Source organism: Oncorhynchus mykiss, chromosome 7 (genome assembly GCF_057628025.1).
Source record: "Oncorhynchus mykiss isolate SJ-2025 chromosome 7, ASM5762802v1, whole genome shotgun sequence".
NCBI classification, from domain to species: domain Eukaryota; kingdom Metazoa; phylum Chordata; class Actinopteri; order Salmoniformes; family Salmonidae; genus Oncorhynchus; species Oncorhynchus mykiss.
Genome location: NC_143028.1, coordinates 7,393,304 through 7,411,775, shown reverse-complemented (window position 1 = coordinate 7,411,775; position 18,472 = coordinate 7,393,304). Strand labels below are relative to the sequence as shown.

At 42.5% G+C, this 18,472-nt stretch overlaps 1 protein-coding gene across 1 annotated transcript; it reads left to right on the top strand.

The window, feature by feature from the left end:
- The first annotated feature begins 8,579 nt into the window (after window positions 1-8,579).
- On the top strand, window positions 8,580-14,018 carry LOC110527312 (histone deacetylase complex subunit SAP18). The gene is made up of 4 exons (XM_021608504.3): window positions 8,580-8,918; window positions 9,182-9,291; window positions 10,254-10,376; window positions 13,583-14,018. Exons 1-4 carry the CDS (start codon window positions 8,847-8,849, stop codon window positions 13,746-13,748), a joined length of 471 nt encoding a protein of 156 aa, XP_021464179.1. The 5' UTR covers window positions 8,580-8,846; the 3' UTR covers window positions 13,749-14,018.
- Window positions 14,019-18,472: the final 4,454 nt, after the last annotated feature.

The window sequence follows — 18,472 nt, the reverse complement described above, 5'->3', positions numbered from 1 at the left end:
ATGAAGGTGTAAATTTGGCTGTTTGGAACATGAACTTTATTTTTGACAAATTAGCCTCCTTGGCTAATCTAAAGAAGCATACGAGCAAACCAGAAATAACAGATAATGAAAAATGGTTTGATAATGATTGCAAAAATCTAAGAAAGTAATTGAGAAATATATCTAATCAAAAACACAGAGAACCAGACAACAAAAATATACGCCTTCAATATGGGGAAACACTGAAGCAATACAAACACACCCTAAGAACAAAAAAGGAACAGCACATTAGAAATCAGCTGGATGGAACTGAGGAATCCATAGAATCAAACCACTTCTGGGAGAATTTGAATAAATTTAACAAACCTCATCATGAGGAATTGGCTATCCAAAATGGGGATATGTGGAGAAATCACTTTGCAAACCTCTACAGCAATATAACAAAGAGCCCAGAACAAAAAGATATGCAAGAAAAATGACAAATCCTTGAATCAGCAGTCAAAGACTATCAGAATCCTGTGGATACCCCAATTACAGAAGAAGAATTATTGGAAAAACTATGCACTCTCCAACCCAAAAAGGCCTGTGGTGCTGATGGTATTTTAAATGAAATGATCAAATATACAGACCACAAATTCAAATTGGCTATACTCAAATTCTTCAACATTATCCTCACTGCAGGTATTTCCCCCGATATTTGGAACCAGGGATTGATCACACCAATCTATAAAAATGGAGACAAATTTGACCCAAATAATTACAGAGGAATTTGCGTTAACAGCAACTTGGGGAAAATTCTCTGCAGTATTATAAATATCAGACTACATAATTTCCTTGACGAACACAACGTCCTGAGCAGAAGCCAGATTGGATTTCTAAAAAATTATCAGAGTTTTGCAAGACTGTATTGCAAGTGCAAAGAAAAACTCCAAATAACGCATGTAGAGCAGAATTGGGCCAATACCCCCTCCTCATTCCAATAAAAAAAAGAGCCATCAAATTTTACAACCATCTAAAAACAAGTGACCCCAAAACATTCCATCACACAGCTCTACAATGTCAAGAGATGAAACAAAAGAAGAGTCCCCTCAGCCAGCTGGTTCTGAGGCTCAGTTCACCAACCCAAACCAACCCCATAGAGCCTCAGGACAGCACTCAGAAAATCTGGCCCAACCAAATCATCACAAAACAAAAATAAAAATATATCACCTATTGGAAAGACACCACAAAAAAAATCTAAGTAAACTTCAATGCTATTTGGCTCTAAACAGACAGTACATGGTTGCAAGAGGGAGAGAGAGTGCGAGAGACAGACATATACAAGAAAACACAGTCCCAAACACAGACCTTCTGTCTGAGGACGAACTAGGTTCACCTAGCCACATAACAATACACACAGGCACAAATGACCTGAGAGCACAGCAGGAAAGGGTGGCCACAGCACTGAAGGGAGTGATTGAAAAAGCTTTTTCTACTTTCCCCAATGCACAAGTGGTTATCTCCACAGTGCTACCACGAAAAGACTTCCACCCTGCCACAATACGCAAGTATTTCCCGTGACTGTGCCTCAAAACCAAATGTGTTCCTGGCCCACCACTCCACCCTGGACTTGAACAGCCTCTATGACCAGGTCCACCTCTACAAGTCAGCAGTGCCCACCTTTGCTCGGACTCTAAAGGACATCGCTCTCAAACGTATCCCCAACACTTCACACAGGAGCAACAGATCAATAGACACCCCACCCAGACCAGCGAGACACTCTCCCAGACCTGCGGGACCACCCCCTGAACCTACACATAGAGGACCCACGGCAAGAGGACTTACATCCAGACCACAGCACCCCCAGCCACATCCACACCCCCACCCCAACCAATAAACACCCCCCCACATCAACCATGCCCACGCCCCCTCAGATCAGACCTATGCCCCTCCTGCCCACCCCATGCACCCCACCCTCGCAAAGAGGGCCTCAACATGGAAGTCACACATATGCCCAGGTAGCGAGCGGGCAAACAGGCCCAACCCCCACTCTTACACTAGCCCAAGCCAATGGCATGTACCAGATGCCCAGCAGGCTCTGCTCACACTTACTGGCCTGAGGCCAAACCACACGATCAACAACATTGGACACTTTATGGAACACAAATCCTTCACTATATCATCCTGGAATATCCAAGGCCTGAGGTCATCTGCCTTTGGCCTAAAGAGCAGGAACCCGGACTTCACCAAATAAATCGGTAGTACAGACATTGTCATCCTGCAAGAAATCCTCTGTGTACAATGTAGAACACCAAATAATGCATGCAGAGCAGAATTAGGCCGAATCCCACTAATTATCAAAATCCAGAAAAGAGCCATTAAATTCTACAACCACCTAAAAGGAAACGATTCCCAAACCTTCCATAACAAAGCCATCACCTACAGAGAGACCTGGAGAAGAGTCTCCTAAGCAAGCTGGTCCTGGGGCTCTGTTCACAAACATAAACACACCCCACAGAGCCCCAGGACAGCAACACAATTAGACCCAATCAAATCTTGAGAAAACAAAAAGATAATTACTTGACACATTGGAAAGAATTAACAAAAAAACTGAGCAAACTAGAATGCTATTTGGCCCTAAACAGAGAGTACACAGTGGCAGAAAACCTGACCACTGTGACTGACCCAAACTTAAGGAAAGCTTTGACTATGTATAGACTCAGTGAGCATAGCCTTGCCATTGAGAAAGGCCGCCGTAGACAGACCTGGCTCTCAAGAGAAGATAGGCTATGTGCACACTGCCCACAAAATGAGGTGGAAACTGAGCTGCACATCCTAACCTCCTGTCCAATGTATGACCATATTAGAGACACATATTTTCCTCAGATTACACAGATCCACAAAGAATTCGAAAACAAACCCGATTTTGATAAACTCCCATATCTATTGGTTGAAATACCACAGTGTGCCATCAAAGCAGCAAGATTTGTGACCTGTTGCCACAAGAAAAGGGCAACCAATGAAGAACAAACACCACTGTAAATACAACCCATATTTATGCTTATTTATTTTCCCTTGTGTACCCTTAACCATTTGTACATCGTTGCAATACTGTATAAATACGTAATATGACATTTGTAATGTCTTTATTGTTTTGAAACTTCTGTATGTGTAATGTTTACTGTTCATTTTATTGTTTATTTCACTTTTGTATATTATCTACCTTACTTGCTTTGACAATGTTAACACATGTTTCCCATGCCAATAAAGCCCCTTTGAATTGAATTTAATTTAATTGTGAGAGAGAGAGAAGAAAAGAAGAAAGAAAAGAGAGAGAGTGGCAGATAGATTCTTTCAAGTAGATCCATGAGAATTCTGGTGCGATGCTGCGAGGGGATGGGCCTGGTCAGGGTAAAATGGATGTGATTGTTAGTGAGAGTAGACCCTGGTCATCCAGCCAGCAGCAGAACAGAGGAGGCCAGTGTGAGGGCTCTCTCAGCGGGAAGGATAGACAGTGGGAGACAGAGGCTCTAGCTGCATGTGACCAAACAGTAGGTCTCGGCCGTGTAGGTGGACAATTACCATTGATCCCGGCCAAGTTTTGTTGTGATAGAGGAGGGTGGAACGTGCTTGACTCTAGTTTCTTCAATACACAGCAATTTGAATACTGATAAACAGTATCAAAGGGTAATCTCATAGTTGGCTTTAGTTGTCTTAAAAGGCCAGAAGTCACTTGATGGAGTTGGGTTGACTCAATTCATTTCAAGGCTAATCACATTTGATATACAGCTGTATTGTGTAACTCCTGACGAGGGAGGTTTGGGCTGATCTGAGAACAGGGGTCAGAGGTGATCTACGACTGGACGGTCCCACTCCTGCTGGCATGCCGCACACACAAGCATGCACATTCACACACTTGCACGAGCGCACGCACACAGATGTCCAGGCCAGAGGCTCAAACAATGGGGCTTGCAATGCAGACCCAACTGCAAACCCATCATGTATATCCAGTACATTTACACACTCATTGAGTGAATACAGTATGTGGAGATAAGCAGAGGCATACGTAGACACGCGCACAACTACAAACACACACCCGTGCATAGAAATTCACACACGATCTGCATTGATAGATAGCCTACATGCGCACTACATTGCCCACTGTGTCTGGTATGCTTTGTAGACTACTGTATATTGACATGCACTGTCCACACTCCAGCAGACAAATCAATTAATGCTTTATGTCAGATTTGAGCTACACCTCAATTGCTGGAAAATGATTATTTCTTAACACAAATGATGATGACAAATGTGGGTTTTCAATAGTGGCTTCTTTCCCCGACAGAGATGGTCACCTCACTTCAGGTCCTTAGGAAACTATGCAGTTATTTTTGTTGTTTATGTATTATTTTATGTATTATTTCTTACATTGTTAGCCCAGAAAATCTCAAGTGTTCTTACATACAGCCGGGAAGGACTTTTGGATATAAAAGCGACGTCAACTTATCATCATTACGACCAGGAATACAACTTTCCCGAAGCGGATCCTTTGTTCGGACCTCCACCCTGGACATGGGATCTTATCCCAGAGGCCCACCCAAAACAACGTGGTCACCGCAGGAGAGGCAGATGGAGCAGCCTACTGGTGAGACTGAGAAGGCGAGCACACCATCCACCGCTTCCGACCATATTACTCACCTATGTCCAGTCTCTACATAACAAGGTGGATGAAATGAGGGCACGAGTTGCCTTCCACAGATACATCAGAGATTGTAACATTCTCTGTTTCACGGAAACATGGCTCACTCGGGATATGTTGTCAGAGTCGGTACAGCCACCCAGTTTGTTCATGTGTCGTGCCGAAAGAAACAAACATCTCTCTGGTAAAAAGAAGGGCGTGGGATGTATGCCTTATGATTAACGACTCATGGTGTAATCACAACAACATACAGGAACTCAAGTCCTTTTGTTCACCTGACCTAGAATTCATTACAATCAAATGCCGACCACATTATCTTCCAAGAGAATTCTCTTAGATTATAGTCACAGCCGTGTATATCCCCCAAGCAAATATCTTGTTGTCCCTGAAAGAACTTCACTGGACTCTATGTAAACTGGAAACCATACATCCTGAGGCTGCATTTATTGTTGCTGGGGATTTTAACAAAGCTAACCTGAAAACAACACTTTCTAAATTCTATCAGCATATTGAATGCGTGATGGGATCTCGTAGCATTCTGGATCATTGCTACTCTAACTTCCGCAACGCATACAAAGCCCTCCCCCGCCCTGCCTTTGGCAAATCTGACCACGACTCCATTTTGTTGCTCCCAGCCTATAGACAGGAACTAAAACAGGAAACGCCCGTGCTCAGGTCTAAACAACGGTGGTCTGACCAATCGGATTCCGCACTTCAAGACTGCTTCAATCATGTGGACTGGGATATGTTCCGGATAGCCTCAGATAATAACATATGTACATAATAACATAACATGTATACGCTGACTCTGTGAGCGAGTTAATTAGCAAGTGCATTGGAGATGTCGTACCCACTGTGAGTAAAACATTTAAATGTGTTAACCCTCTCAAAGCTGCCGGCCCAGATGGCATCCCTAGCCGCGTCCTCAGAGCATGCGCAGACCAGCTGGCTGGTGTGTTTACGGACATATTCAAAATCAAATCAAATCAAATGTTATCTGTCACATACACATGGTTAGCAGATGTTAATGCGAGTGTAGCGAAATGCTTGTGCTTCTAGTTCCGACAATGCAGTAATAACCAACAAGTAATCTAACTAACAATTCCAAAACTACTGTCTTATACACAGTGTAAGGGGATAAAGAATATGTACATAAGGATATATGAATGAGTGATGGTACAGAGCAGCATAGGCAGGATACAGTAGATGGTATCGAGTACAGTATATACATGAGGTGAGTATGTAAACAAAGTGGCATAGTTAAAGTGGCTAGTGATACATGTATTACATAAGGATGCAGTTGATGATATAGAGTACAGTATATACGTATGCGTATGAGATGAATAATGTAGGGTAAGTAACATTATATAAGGTAGCATTGTTTAAAGTGGCTAGTGATATATTTACATCATTTCCCATCAATTCCCATTATTAAAGTGGCTGTAGTTGAGTCAGTGTCAGTGTCAGTGTGTTGGCAGCAGCCACTCAATGTTAGTGGTGGCTGTTTAACAGTCTGATGGCCTTGAGATAGAAGCTGTTTTTCAGTCTCTCGGTCCCAGCTTTGATGCACCTGTACTGACCTCGCCTTCTGGATGATAGCGGGGTGAACAGGCAGTGGCTCGGGTGGTTGATGTCCTTGATGATCTTTATGGCCTTCCTGTAACATCGGGTGGTGTAGGTGTCCTGGAGGGCAGGTAGTTTGCCCCAATCCCTATCCCAGTCTGTTGTCCTCACATGCTTCAAGATGGCCACCATTGTTCCTGTTCCCAAGAAAGAAAGGTAACTGAACTGAATGACTATCGCCCCATTGCACTCACTTCTGTCATCATGAAGTGCTTTGAGAGACTAGTCAAGGATCATATCACCTCCACCCTACCTGATACCCTAGACCTCCTCCAATTTGTTTACCGCCCAAATAGGTCCACAGACGATCACACTGCACACTGCCCTATCACATTCATTGACTACAGCTCAGCATTTAACACCTTAGTAGCCTCGAAACTCGTCACTAAGCTCGAGACCCTGGGTCTAGACCCCGCCCTGTGCAACTGGGTCCTCAATTTTTTTGATGGGCCGCCCCCAGGTGGTGAAGGTAGGAAACAACATCTCTACCCCGCTGACCCTCTACACTGGGGCCCCACAAGGGTGCGTTCTCAGTCCTCTCCTGTACACCCTGTTCAACCATGACTGCGTGGCCATGCACGCTTCCAACTCAATCATCAAGTTTGCAGACGACACTACAGTGGTAGGCCTCATTACCATCAACAACGGGACGGCCTACAGGGAGCAGGTGAGGGCCCTCGGAGTGTGGTGTCAGGAACATAACCTCTCACTCAATGTCAACAAAACAAAGGAGATGATCGTGGACTTTAGGAAACAGCAGATGGAGCACCCCCCATCCACATCGACGGGACAGTAGTGGAGAAGATCGAAAGTTTTAAGTTCCTCGGCGTACACATTACGGACAAGCTGAAATGGTCCACCCACACAGACAGCGTGGTGAAGAAGGCACAACAGCGCCTCGTCAACCTCAGGAGGCTGAAGAAATTTGGCTTGTCACCTAAAACACTCACAAACTTTTACAGATGCACAGTCGAGAGCATCCTGCTGGGCTGTATCACAGCCTGGTACGGCAACTGCACTGCCCTCAACCGCAAGGCTCTCCAGAGGGTAGTGTGGTCTGCACAACACATCACCGGGGGCAAACTACCTGCCCTCCAGGGCAAATACACCACCCGATGTCACAGGAAGGCCGAGAGACTGAAAAACAGCTTCTATCTCAAGGCCATCAGACTGTTAAACAGCCACCACTAACATTGAGTGGCTGCTGCCAACACACTGACTCCAGCCACTTTAATAATGGGAATTGATGGGAAATGATGTAAAATATATCACTAGCCACTTTAAACAATGCTACCTAATATAATGTTTACATACCCTACATTATTCATCTCATATGTATATGTATATACTGTACTCTATACTCATCTACTGCATCTTTATGTAATACATGTATCACTAGCCACTTTAACTATGCCACTTTGTTTACATACTCATCTCATATGTATATACTGCACTCAATACCATCTACTGTATCTTGCCTATGCCGCTCTGTACCATCACTCATTCATATATCTTTATGTACATATTCTTTATCCCCTTACACTTGTGTCTATAAGGTAGTAGTTTTGGAATTGTTAGCTAGATTACTTGTTGGTTATTACTGCATTGTCGGAACTAGAAGCACAAGCATTTCGCTACAATCGCATTAACATCTGCTAACCATGTGTGTGTGACAAATACATTTTAATTTTTTTTATTTGATTTATCCATGTGTATGTGACCAATAACATTTGATTTGATTTGACATGAACTGGGAAGTGAAAGAATATTCTCAGTAGACATACACTTACAGTAATTTAACCTTATAGAGGAGAGGAGATTTATACTATTGAGATGCACCACTGTCCCATAAGAATGGGGTACATTGAAGTTGACATTTAAAATGGTTAAGGGTTAAGGTTACGGTTAGGTACGGGTTATGGTTAGGGTAAGGGTAAAGGCAAGGGTAGGGGTTAAGGTTCCAGAGTGGCGGAGCGGTCTAAGGCACTGCATCTCAGTGCTAGAGGCGTCATAACAGACTCTGGTTTGATTCCAGGCTGTATCACAACCGGCTGTGATTGGGAGTTCCATAGGGAGGCGCACATTTGGCCCAGCGTCGTCCGGGGATAGGGTTTGGCAAGGGTAGACCGTCATTGTGAATAATAATTTGTTCTTAACTGACTTGCCTAGTTAAATAAAGGTTAAATAAAATACAAAATAAAAAGGGTTTTGTTTAGAGTGTGGACCTCCCAAGGATCCCAGATTGCATTCAACATAAGAATGGTTATCATTGTCTACCGCCACCTGTTGGGAGGAAACTAGAAATACAATCATACACTTGAAAACTATCTTTAATCGGACTGGAGAGATTAGATGTTTATAAAAAAAATGCTTGTAAAATCAAGCAAACTGCAATCTATTCGTATATGTTTTTTTATACGGCAATCGTTAAAGTTTTATAAAGTTTTTGCGCATCTTTCCTACGTCATCCGCTGGGAAAGCGGAAACGGAAATAACTATTTGGCACATTGTTTGCAAATCTGCTGTGAGCAACAACGTTAATTAATTAACTTATTTACTTCCTAAAATGGCTCTTGAATCAAGAATCACACAAGAAGAGATACGAAAAATCCCTGAAAAGCCTATCGACCGAGAAAAGGTAAGCTATAAGCACTTTATCTTCGCTTGGTTTGTGAGACAGCAATTCGCTAACGTAGTTAGCATTAACGAGCCTGCTGTGCTAGCAAATGCAGCTGCACTGCTTGAACTGTGCAAGTGACTCCCACTTCAAACTAAACTAATTGGTTGTAGTTCTGTAATCGGCTATAAGGGCATTTAATATTTTTTTCCCGCTACCACATTTTCTAGGAGACTAGCCACGTTCCTGTCTAACCAGTTAACTAACTGTTTGTGTGTCTATAGACTTGTCCTCTTCTGCTGCGGGTATTTACGACCAACGGTGGCAGGCATCACAGAGGGGACGAATTCGCACGAGGGCAAGTCCCTTCAAGTGAGCTGCAAATCTACACATGGTAAGAATATATAAATGGATGGCTGCACCTAGGGTCACGTAAGCCTAGGTGCAGGACCGGCAGGTAGCCTAGTGGTTAGAGCGTTGGGCCAGGAACTAGATTGAATCTTACCTAGTTAAATAAAGATTTAAAAAATGTGATAGCCAGTGCTTGAATTGGACTGAAATAGGTTCCGGTGTTGTTTCTGAAAATCTTCCCTCTGCCAGAATCCCCCCTTCTAATTTCATACATTTTGTGGCTAAAGTTAAATACTTTCTGAGTCAAATACTTTCTATAGAACAAACTCAGACAACCAAAAGTAATAATTAATGTGTGTTATATTAAAGAGGCAGGAGTAAAATGTTGGCAAGCAATAAACATTTCAGAACAACTATGTCTGAATTATTATCCTTACACTTTCAAACATACTAGTCAAATAAGACATGGAAAGATGACGAATTTTGGCAAAGAGATTTATTTATAGACAAAAGCAGTAGAGGATTTAGGTACAGGTGACATGGGAAGCTGCCGGAAACGGGGCCCGGGGGCAGGCGCTGAGAGGGGGGTTCGCCTAGGGCGCCATACAAGCTATAACCGCCACATACACTTGAAACAAATAGCCAAACTGCAGACAAATGCTTTCTGCTACTAAGATCAGTGAAATGTAGGCTAAGCTGACAACTGAGTGAAGAGCAGAAATATGAAATAGCAACCAAGTCGCAGAAATGAAGAACGTGAAGGGGGGATTTTCGGCACTCATTTTGGGTGTCGTTACTGTTTATATTTAGGCGCAGTAGCGCCACAATACTTTTGAGCTAATATTCTATAAGACGTGCACAAACTCAAGGAGAAAAAATGTGGTACTTGCACTCTGCTCTGCCCAAGTCGAGCACTGGTGATAGTGTTGTGTGTGTTATACAGGGTACCATGGCTACATAGTTTTGATTATTGTTGTGACATGATGTTGTGTCCTTCTCCTGAAGGATGGATGCCTCGCTAAAGGAGCTGACCAGCCTAGTGAAGGAGGTGTACCCTGATGCTCGGAAGAAAGGAACACACTTTGGTTTCGCCATCGTTTATCCTGAGCCCAAAAGAAATGGCTACAGGTTAGTACTACTCTACGGCCCTAGCTTAAAGGTAGAGTCAGCGGTATGATGTACAGGCACAAAGTAAACCGCATTGTGGGTCAATTTCAGTAACAACTAAGAACTTTGAAGCGTAAGTCTCAACTTCTCTGCTGTTTTGGTCCCGTGGCTATCACGCTATAACAGTGTGAGGCGAACTCATTCACATCTGCAGATACTGTGTGTGACTGTGTGAGAGCGAAGTCTTGCATCTTGCTTATCTCAATATCTGCGGTGCTGCTCGTGGCAATGTCATATCGTTGGGTCTACCTTCAGGGCAACTGGGCTGTTGTAGATTGAAGTCACGCTATGCTCTATAATCTTGGACACAGGGTGTGCATGGTTTTGTTCCAGTCCAGTACTAACACACCAGGGTTTCTGTTAGGAAAGTGTGGCGGTGGACAACGTGACCGGGAAGATTTGAGAATGTGTCCATATGGCAGAGGCTGGTGATCTCGTGTTAGTAGACTTTTAAATTCAATGACATTTTAATTGAGATTTTTATGATTAAACATTTCACAATGATTTTGAGAAACAAAACCGTTATTGAAATGAAACTGGTCCAAGAACATGAGTATCTGAAAATATAACTAGCAGGCAGAACGATAGAAATGGTAAGATAAATTGTAAGCTTCCCCAAACTTGATACTCACGTGCTGCCTATGAAGTCTATATAAAATAATTGTTTCCATGGTCGGATTGTGCCTATACGCTACTTTGAAGCAAGGTAAGACATGTCTCATAATATAAAATAAAATATTCATGTTTCAAACAATTAAGTATTTAAAAAACAGAATGCATAGTGCCTCCAGCTCACATTGTAAAGTGGTGGGTGATATGCTGATAGCCTGTTGACCTGCACTTGAATGGTGAATGGGAGGCACACTTCAATTACCAGTTGAAAAATAAAAATACGAGTTATTTATTAAAACAAATCGTATCCTGTTAACATGCGATTGCATTTAGAAATTGTTGTACATTGATTCAGCTGATAAATCACATGTTTTACTCCAGCAGTAACCAGTAGAGGAGCTGCAGGAGAAATCCCGCTTAAAATAGGCTGTGTATGCATGTGTGATAGTTGTATTGGATAAATAAGATACACGATGAGTAACAAACAGGACAATTTGAATTCAACTAAATTATTCAAATGAACCTATAGACCGATAAGCATGACAGTCAAATGTATTTCCATCAATGATTAAAAAGCAATATTTTGCAACTGGATTTTTTATATTTTGGATGGCAACATTTTTATTCATTGGCTTAGTTTTTTTTATGGCTAAAGCTGGCATTAGCTGGCTACTGGAACCCTGTAACACATCTGACTTAATTAAAGTGAGACTCAGCAACATGTTGTCACGAGCAGCAGGATGAACCGCAGGGTTCAGATGAGTGCAATGCAAGACGTTGCACTGGCCAAAAAATATCTGCGTAGGTGCACTACACGCTGCTGCATTAGACTTATTCTAAAATGGATTCAATAGTTTTTTGTTTTTCCTCATTCTACACATCCCATAATGATAAAGTAAAACAGGTTTTATTTGTAAAAAAAAAAAAAAAAGTGATATATATATATATATATATGCACACTTTCCATAAGTATTCAGATCCTTTACTCAGTACTCTGTTGAAGCACGTTTGGCAGTGACTACAGCATCAAGACTTCTTGGGTATGACGCTACAAGCTTGGCACAACTGTATTTGAGGAGTTTCTCCCATTCTTCTCTGCAGATCCTCTCAAGCTCTGTTGGTTTGGGGGGGGGGGGGGGGGAGAGAGAGAGTGTGTCACTGCACAGCTATTCTCAGTTCCCTCCAGAGATGTTCGATCGGGTTCAAGTCCGGGCTCTGGTTGGGCCACTCAAGGACATTCATAGACTTGTCCCGAAGTCAGTCCTGCATTGTCTAGGCTGTGTGCTTAGAGTCGTTGTCCTTTTGGAAGGTGAACCTTCGCCCCAGTCTGAGGTCCTGAGCGCTCTGGAGCAGGTTTTCATCAAGGATCGCTCTGTACTTTGCTCCGTTCATCTTTCCCTTAATCCTGACAAGTCTCCCAGTCGCTGCCGCTGAAAAACATCCCACAGCATGATGCCACCATACTTCACTGTAGGGATGGTGCCAGGTTTCCTCAAGATGTGAGGCTTGGCATTCAGGCCAAAGAGTTCAATCTTGGTTTCATCAGACCAGAGAATCTTGTTTCTCATGGTGTGATTACCTTTTGGGAAACTCCAAGTGGGCTGTCATGTGCCTTTTACTGAGTGGCGGCTTCCGTCTGGCCACTCTACCATGAAGGCCTGATTGGTGGAGTGCTGCAGAGATGGTTGTCCTTTTGGAAGGTTCTCCCATCTCCACAGAGGAACTCTGGAGCTCTGTCGGTGACCATCAGGTTCTTGGTCACCTCCCTAAACAAGGCCCTTCTCCCCCAATTGCTCAGTTTGGCTGGGAGGCCAGTTCTAGGAAGAGTCTTGGTGGTTCCAAACTTATTTCATTTAAGAATGTTAATGTTATTTCATTTAAGAATTTAAGAATCTTCAATGCTGCAGAAATGTTTGATACCCTTCCCCAGATCTGTGCCTCCACACAATCCTGTCTTGGAGCTCTACAGACAATTCCTTTCGACCTGGTTTGGTTTTTGCTCTGACATGCACTGTCAACTGTGGGACCTTTTTATTTAGACAGGTGTGTGCCTTTCCAAATCATGTCCAATCAATTGAATTTATCACAGGTGGACTGTAATCAAGATGTAGAAACATCTCAAGGATGATCAATAGGAACAGGATGCACCTGAGCTCAATTTCAAGGCTCATAGCAAATGGTCTGAATAGTTATGTAAATAAGGTATTTAAAATAAAAATGCAAAAAAATACTTTTTGCTCTGTCATTAGGGGGTTTTGTGTGTAGATTAATGAGAGAAAACAATTCATTTAATACATTTTAGAATAAGGCTGTAACATAAAATGTCAAGGCGTTTGAATACTTTCCGAATGCTCTGTAGTTGTTGCGGAAGTCAGCCTGACATTGCTGTTTGCTTTGTGCATTGCTGACTACCTTAAATCAAGAGCTTGGTGGTCAGTGGATTAGGTAAATCGGCTGGGTTTGCCTTTTTAAAAGTATTTAAACATTGCCTCAATTGTTTGGATGATGTCATTTTGAATGTACTGTTGTCTCACCCACGGTCTCTATGGTTACAGAGTGAAAGACATCGGCAACACTGTGTCAGGCAGGAAGGGGGAAAATGACTCCATGACGCTACAGTCGCAGCGCTTCCAGATAGGAGACTACCTGGACATAGCCATCACACCACCCAACAGAGCCCCCCCACTTAACCCACGCATGGGCATGGGGAGGCCCTTCTGAACGCATCCACACCTGAACATAACCATCATATCACAAAACCCAAACCCACCTCTAAACATACATAAAGCCTTTCTGATCACACTGACTGACTGAGGAGACTACCGTGACTTTCAATAGGGCCATCCTTCAGATTTGACTGTCCCCCACATACATGCTTTTTTTGGGCCTTTTTACCTTCTGATAGATCATATTTCAGACATGTATGTTACTTTTTTACCCTCGTCTCCCATCTTGGATAATGTGAAATAAAGTTGCCGTCTTACAATAAAACAATTTCTGTCATTCCTTTTTATAACAATACCAGCAGAAAGAGTTTTTGTGTAATGCCTGGTCTAGTGTAGTTGGGGTTGTTGCAATGTCATAATGGTTCCTGTAGGGGGCAGCATTAAGACACAAATACTGTTAACACAGTCTAGACCCCTTCCCACTAGAACAGAGGAAGCCATCTGGGGCCTCGTTTCCTTTCATCCCAGCTCATCTGTTTCCAAAGGCTTCTCTTGGAATGTTTCTTTTTTCATCCCTAATGTACTATTTCTTTTATTTTTTTTCCCCTTGTGAAGAGTGATGTAGTTAAGCTGTTGGCATGGTGATTGCTAGACCCCTTATTTCTGGAATCTAGCAGTAATGAGGACGGAACATCAAGGCTGGCGGGCGCATCACAGATGTGATGGATCCCTGTAGTCCTGCAGAACCAAACCTGTACTGTCATCTAGACCAGGGAATCCCTCTGCCATCTGCTCATCTGGCCTGGATCCAGTTATTGAATCTGATGTTTTATATTATTGATGAATGTCTCTTATACTATACTTCACTTAGGAGAGACATTATAGACCCCATAGACAATATATCAGTTGCCTGTAATTCTAATTGTTCTAGATCTATGATCGACTCTACCAATAAGGATGGCCATTTTAATGTTCTTGTCCCATAGCTACAAAGCGTCTCAGGGTAGGAGTGCTGATCTAGGATCAATTTGGCCTTTTGGATCATAATTAAAAAATATGGACAGGTCCTAGATCAGCACTGCTACTCTGAATTGCTTTGTGGACATGGGACCAGGTCTTGAATTTTTTTTTTCACTTGACAAAATTCTGATGTACCCTTAAAAACTGAATGTATAAACAAAGTGACAATGCCTTTCTTTGTAATGTAATAATCCTCAGTGAGTTTGAAGACCTGCTCCTGTCTCTGCGTTCGAAGGTCTGCGATGATTGATAATGCATCACTGCTAATGTTGTCAGTCATTAATTCACATTACACACTGCTATCATTGGATGCAGCAGACTGAGAAAGGTTATGACACCATTGAGGGTTTTATTAGAGATGAATATTTGCACATATAAGAATTAAGTATGACATCAAAACATGGCCATATAGCGTGTTTACAGCTGTGTCCCCCGAGGGACAATAATGTTTTTCTTATCTTACATCTCTCGTATCTGCATCAGGCATCCCAATTTGTTTGTGGTGGTTATCGTCAACATTGTCTATGTGGCAACACATGCCTTGCAGAATAAGTTGATGCATATTTCCTGAAGAAGATATTCATCTGAGGCTCAGCGGTTTTGATGTGACTCCCATTACATTCCTCCAATGGTTTCTATAGGGAACAAACAATTAAAACAGTGACATGCTGACCACCGAATCACCCACAGTCAGGAGCGTTGTAGTATAATGCTTCTAGGTTAGGCTAATTTACAGCACCGTTGATCTGTTGATTCTCAGATACACCGGAACAACCTCGGAATAGGTTGTCATGTCAGATCAGTGGTCCAGTCACTGGGGTTATTGAGCCAACTATATACTGTAATAGCGTAATGGGTATTGTGTCTCTGAAATGAGAAGAGACATCACAGAGAATAACACAACAGACTGACGCTTCAGTGGCAATTTGCTTTAATGACAACGGACATTTGAATCAGAGGAGCAAACCATTTTTCATCAGAGCAAATATCGGCTGAGTTATTCCACCTGAGCTACGCAGAGAGGCCACGGTGGGCATTCAGAGTAAATGGGAAGAGATGTAAAGACAAGCCCATGTTTTAGGGAGAGAGCGTTTTCTCTCTGCCTGCACGCCCTCCCGGTTCATTCATTCGACACGCTGCTGTCAGACGAGTGTGTGAAGGGGGGAAACCTGTTTATTCTCCGAGAGCAATCGCTGGGTTTATTTATAGTTGGCCCCCAACTGGGTGTGCGGCACTTGGAGAAATTGCCAATTAAGGAGCAAGCACACCAATGATTGCGGGACTGCATTGGTGAGACAGACACAGCTGCGACAATGGACAGGATGGATAGAAAGGAGTAGAACATGAATGAAGAAATGAAGCAGCACTCACACACCCAAGTTCCTTCCTTTTCCAATTAAATGAATGGTTTTAATATCAGTGAGTATCCTAGATTGGATTAGAATTGCAGATTATATGATATAATATTAACAGGCACGTGCACTCTTGATTCAGCCACATCCATCATATTACACATGCAACAGTGTGCTCATGCCAAGATGTGTGTGTGTGTTTATTTTCTATCTCTGACTTGATGGTGTACTCAGCCCAGTAGCCACTCAGTCGTAGCTGAGCACTGACCAACGGGCTAATTGAGATGAATAGTTATTTCCCTGTGTGCGGTGGTGCTACCAGTCCAGTAGGGCTGGGCGACTCTACAGAGTTATCGACAGAGTTTGGCTTGCCTTTGGCCATTATTGTTTTCAACCAAAAACCCTTGTTGAAATCAAAATGGACCAAATCTAATACCATTGTATTTTAACATTATTGTGACGTACACTAAGTATACAAAATATTAAAGATGCACTATGCAGAAATTGCTCCGGTATTTCCTTGTTGCTAAAATTTGAATAGTTAGCCTAATTTCAGTTTGTGTGCCAAAACAAGCAAGAATAGTGTAGATAATCATTGTAACACCAAAACCGCTGTGAAATATCTTTCCCATAACATGAATATAGTATTTTCAGCTGTTTGAAGCTGGTGTATAAAAACAAAAGTAAAAGACACAAACACAAAACTTAAGAATGGGAAGCATAGAAATAGTGCACATAGAACAGATACACCGCTTCTTAGACTTGCTTTCAATGACAATGACAGATCTATAACACAAAAAGTTACATATTGCAGCTTTAAGAACACCTTCCTAATATTGAGTTGTCCAGACCTGTGCCTGGGTGCATCTTCTACTGGCAGCCTCTTCAGCCACCCACTCTGGTCTGAGTCACAGACCATGGCATCAGCCTGGCAAGACGACCTTGAACTTACCTTGGAGGCTCATGGGACAGGGGCCAGTGTGTGTGTCCGATACGGACGGCTGACATTAAATGGCATTTCTGGCAGCAGGTGTGTTTGAAGGAAACCTATTAAGAAAGAGACTCACCCCCATCTCTCTCTCTCTCTCTCTCTCTCTCTCTCTCTCTATCATCTATCTCACTCTCTCTCTCTCTCTCTCTCTCTCTATCATCTATCTCACTCACTCTCTCTCTCTCTCTCTCTCTCTCTCTCTCTCTCTCTCTCTCTCTCTATCTATATCACTCACTCTCTCTCTCTCTCTCTATCATCTATCTCACTCACTCTCTCTCTCTCTCTCTGTCTCTCTCTCTCTCTCTCACTTACTCACTCTTTCTTTCTCTCTCGCTCTCTCTCTCTCTCTCTCTCTCTCTCTCTCTCTCTCTCTCTCTATCTCTCTCTCTCTCTCTCTCTCACTTACTCACTCTTTCTCTCTCTCTCTTTTACTCCCCCTTCTCTCTCTCAACCTATCTATTTACGTTTCTATCTATTTACAGTGCATTCGGAAAGTACTCAGACCCCTTGACTTTTTCCACATTTTGTTACATTACAGCCTTATTCTAAAATGGATTAAATAAAAATGTACACACAATACCCCATAATGACAAAGCGTATTTTTTGCAAATACAAAAATACTTCCTCTGTGGAGATGGGAGAAAATTCCAGAAGAAAAACCATCTCTGCAGCACTTCACCAATTAGGCCTTGGTGGTAGAGTGTCCAGACGGAAGCCACTCCTCAGTAAAAGGTAAATGACAGCCCACTTGGAGTTTGCCAAAAGGCACCTAAAGACTCTCAGTGTCACGCCCTGACCTTAGAGATCCTTTTAATTCTCTATTTTGGTTAGGTCAGGGTGTGACTAGGGTGGCAATCTAGTTTTCCTATTTCTTTGTTTGGCCTGGTATGGTTCCCAATCATTGTCTCTGATTGGGGATCATACTTAGGCAGCCTTTTTCCCACCTTAGTTTGTGGGATCTTGATTTTGTATAGTTGCTGTGTAGCCTGCAGAACTTTACATTCGTTTTGTATTTTGTTGTTTTTCGGTGTTCATTTTTTTTTTTGTAACAGTATTTTTATTGGAATTTCACAATTTTCACCCATATTAAGAGATACAACAGAGACAAAGCACACAAAAAAAACAGCACTCACTTACACATACCTACGCATATATATATACATACACACATGCATATACACATATATACGCGTACACACATACATACACACACATACATACATACCACACACACCCATACATACGTACACCATTTTCCTCTTCCCGCTCTGTGCTTCTCTCATCCCATCCCCATCATTGCATACAATCAATACATACATTTTAAACAAACTTACAAACAGAAATTAAACAAAAAAGCTCAGTTTAAACCAAGAAGTTAGGTTCCACACATGGAACGTACAGTGTAGTTCTGAAATA

Excerpts from the sequence above, each read along its gene's own strand:
- LOC110527312 (XM_021608504.3), top strand. The coding sequence starts at position 8,847 with ATGGCTCTTGAATCAAGAATCACACAAGAAGAGATACGAAAAATCCCT. Across the intron at positions 8,919-9,181 it reads AGCCTATCGACCGAGAAAAG|ACTTGTCCTCTTCTGCTGCG; the intron begins GTAAGCTATAAG and ends GTGTGTCTATAG. Across the intron at positions 9,292-10,253 it reads GAGCTGCAAATCTACACATG|GATGGATGCCTCGCTAAAGG; the intron begins GTAAGAATATAT and ends CTTCTCCTGAAG.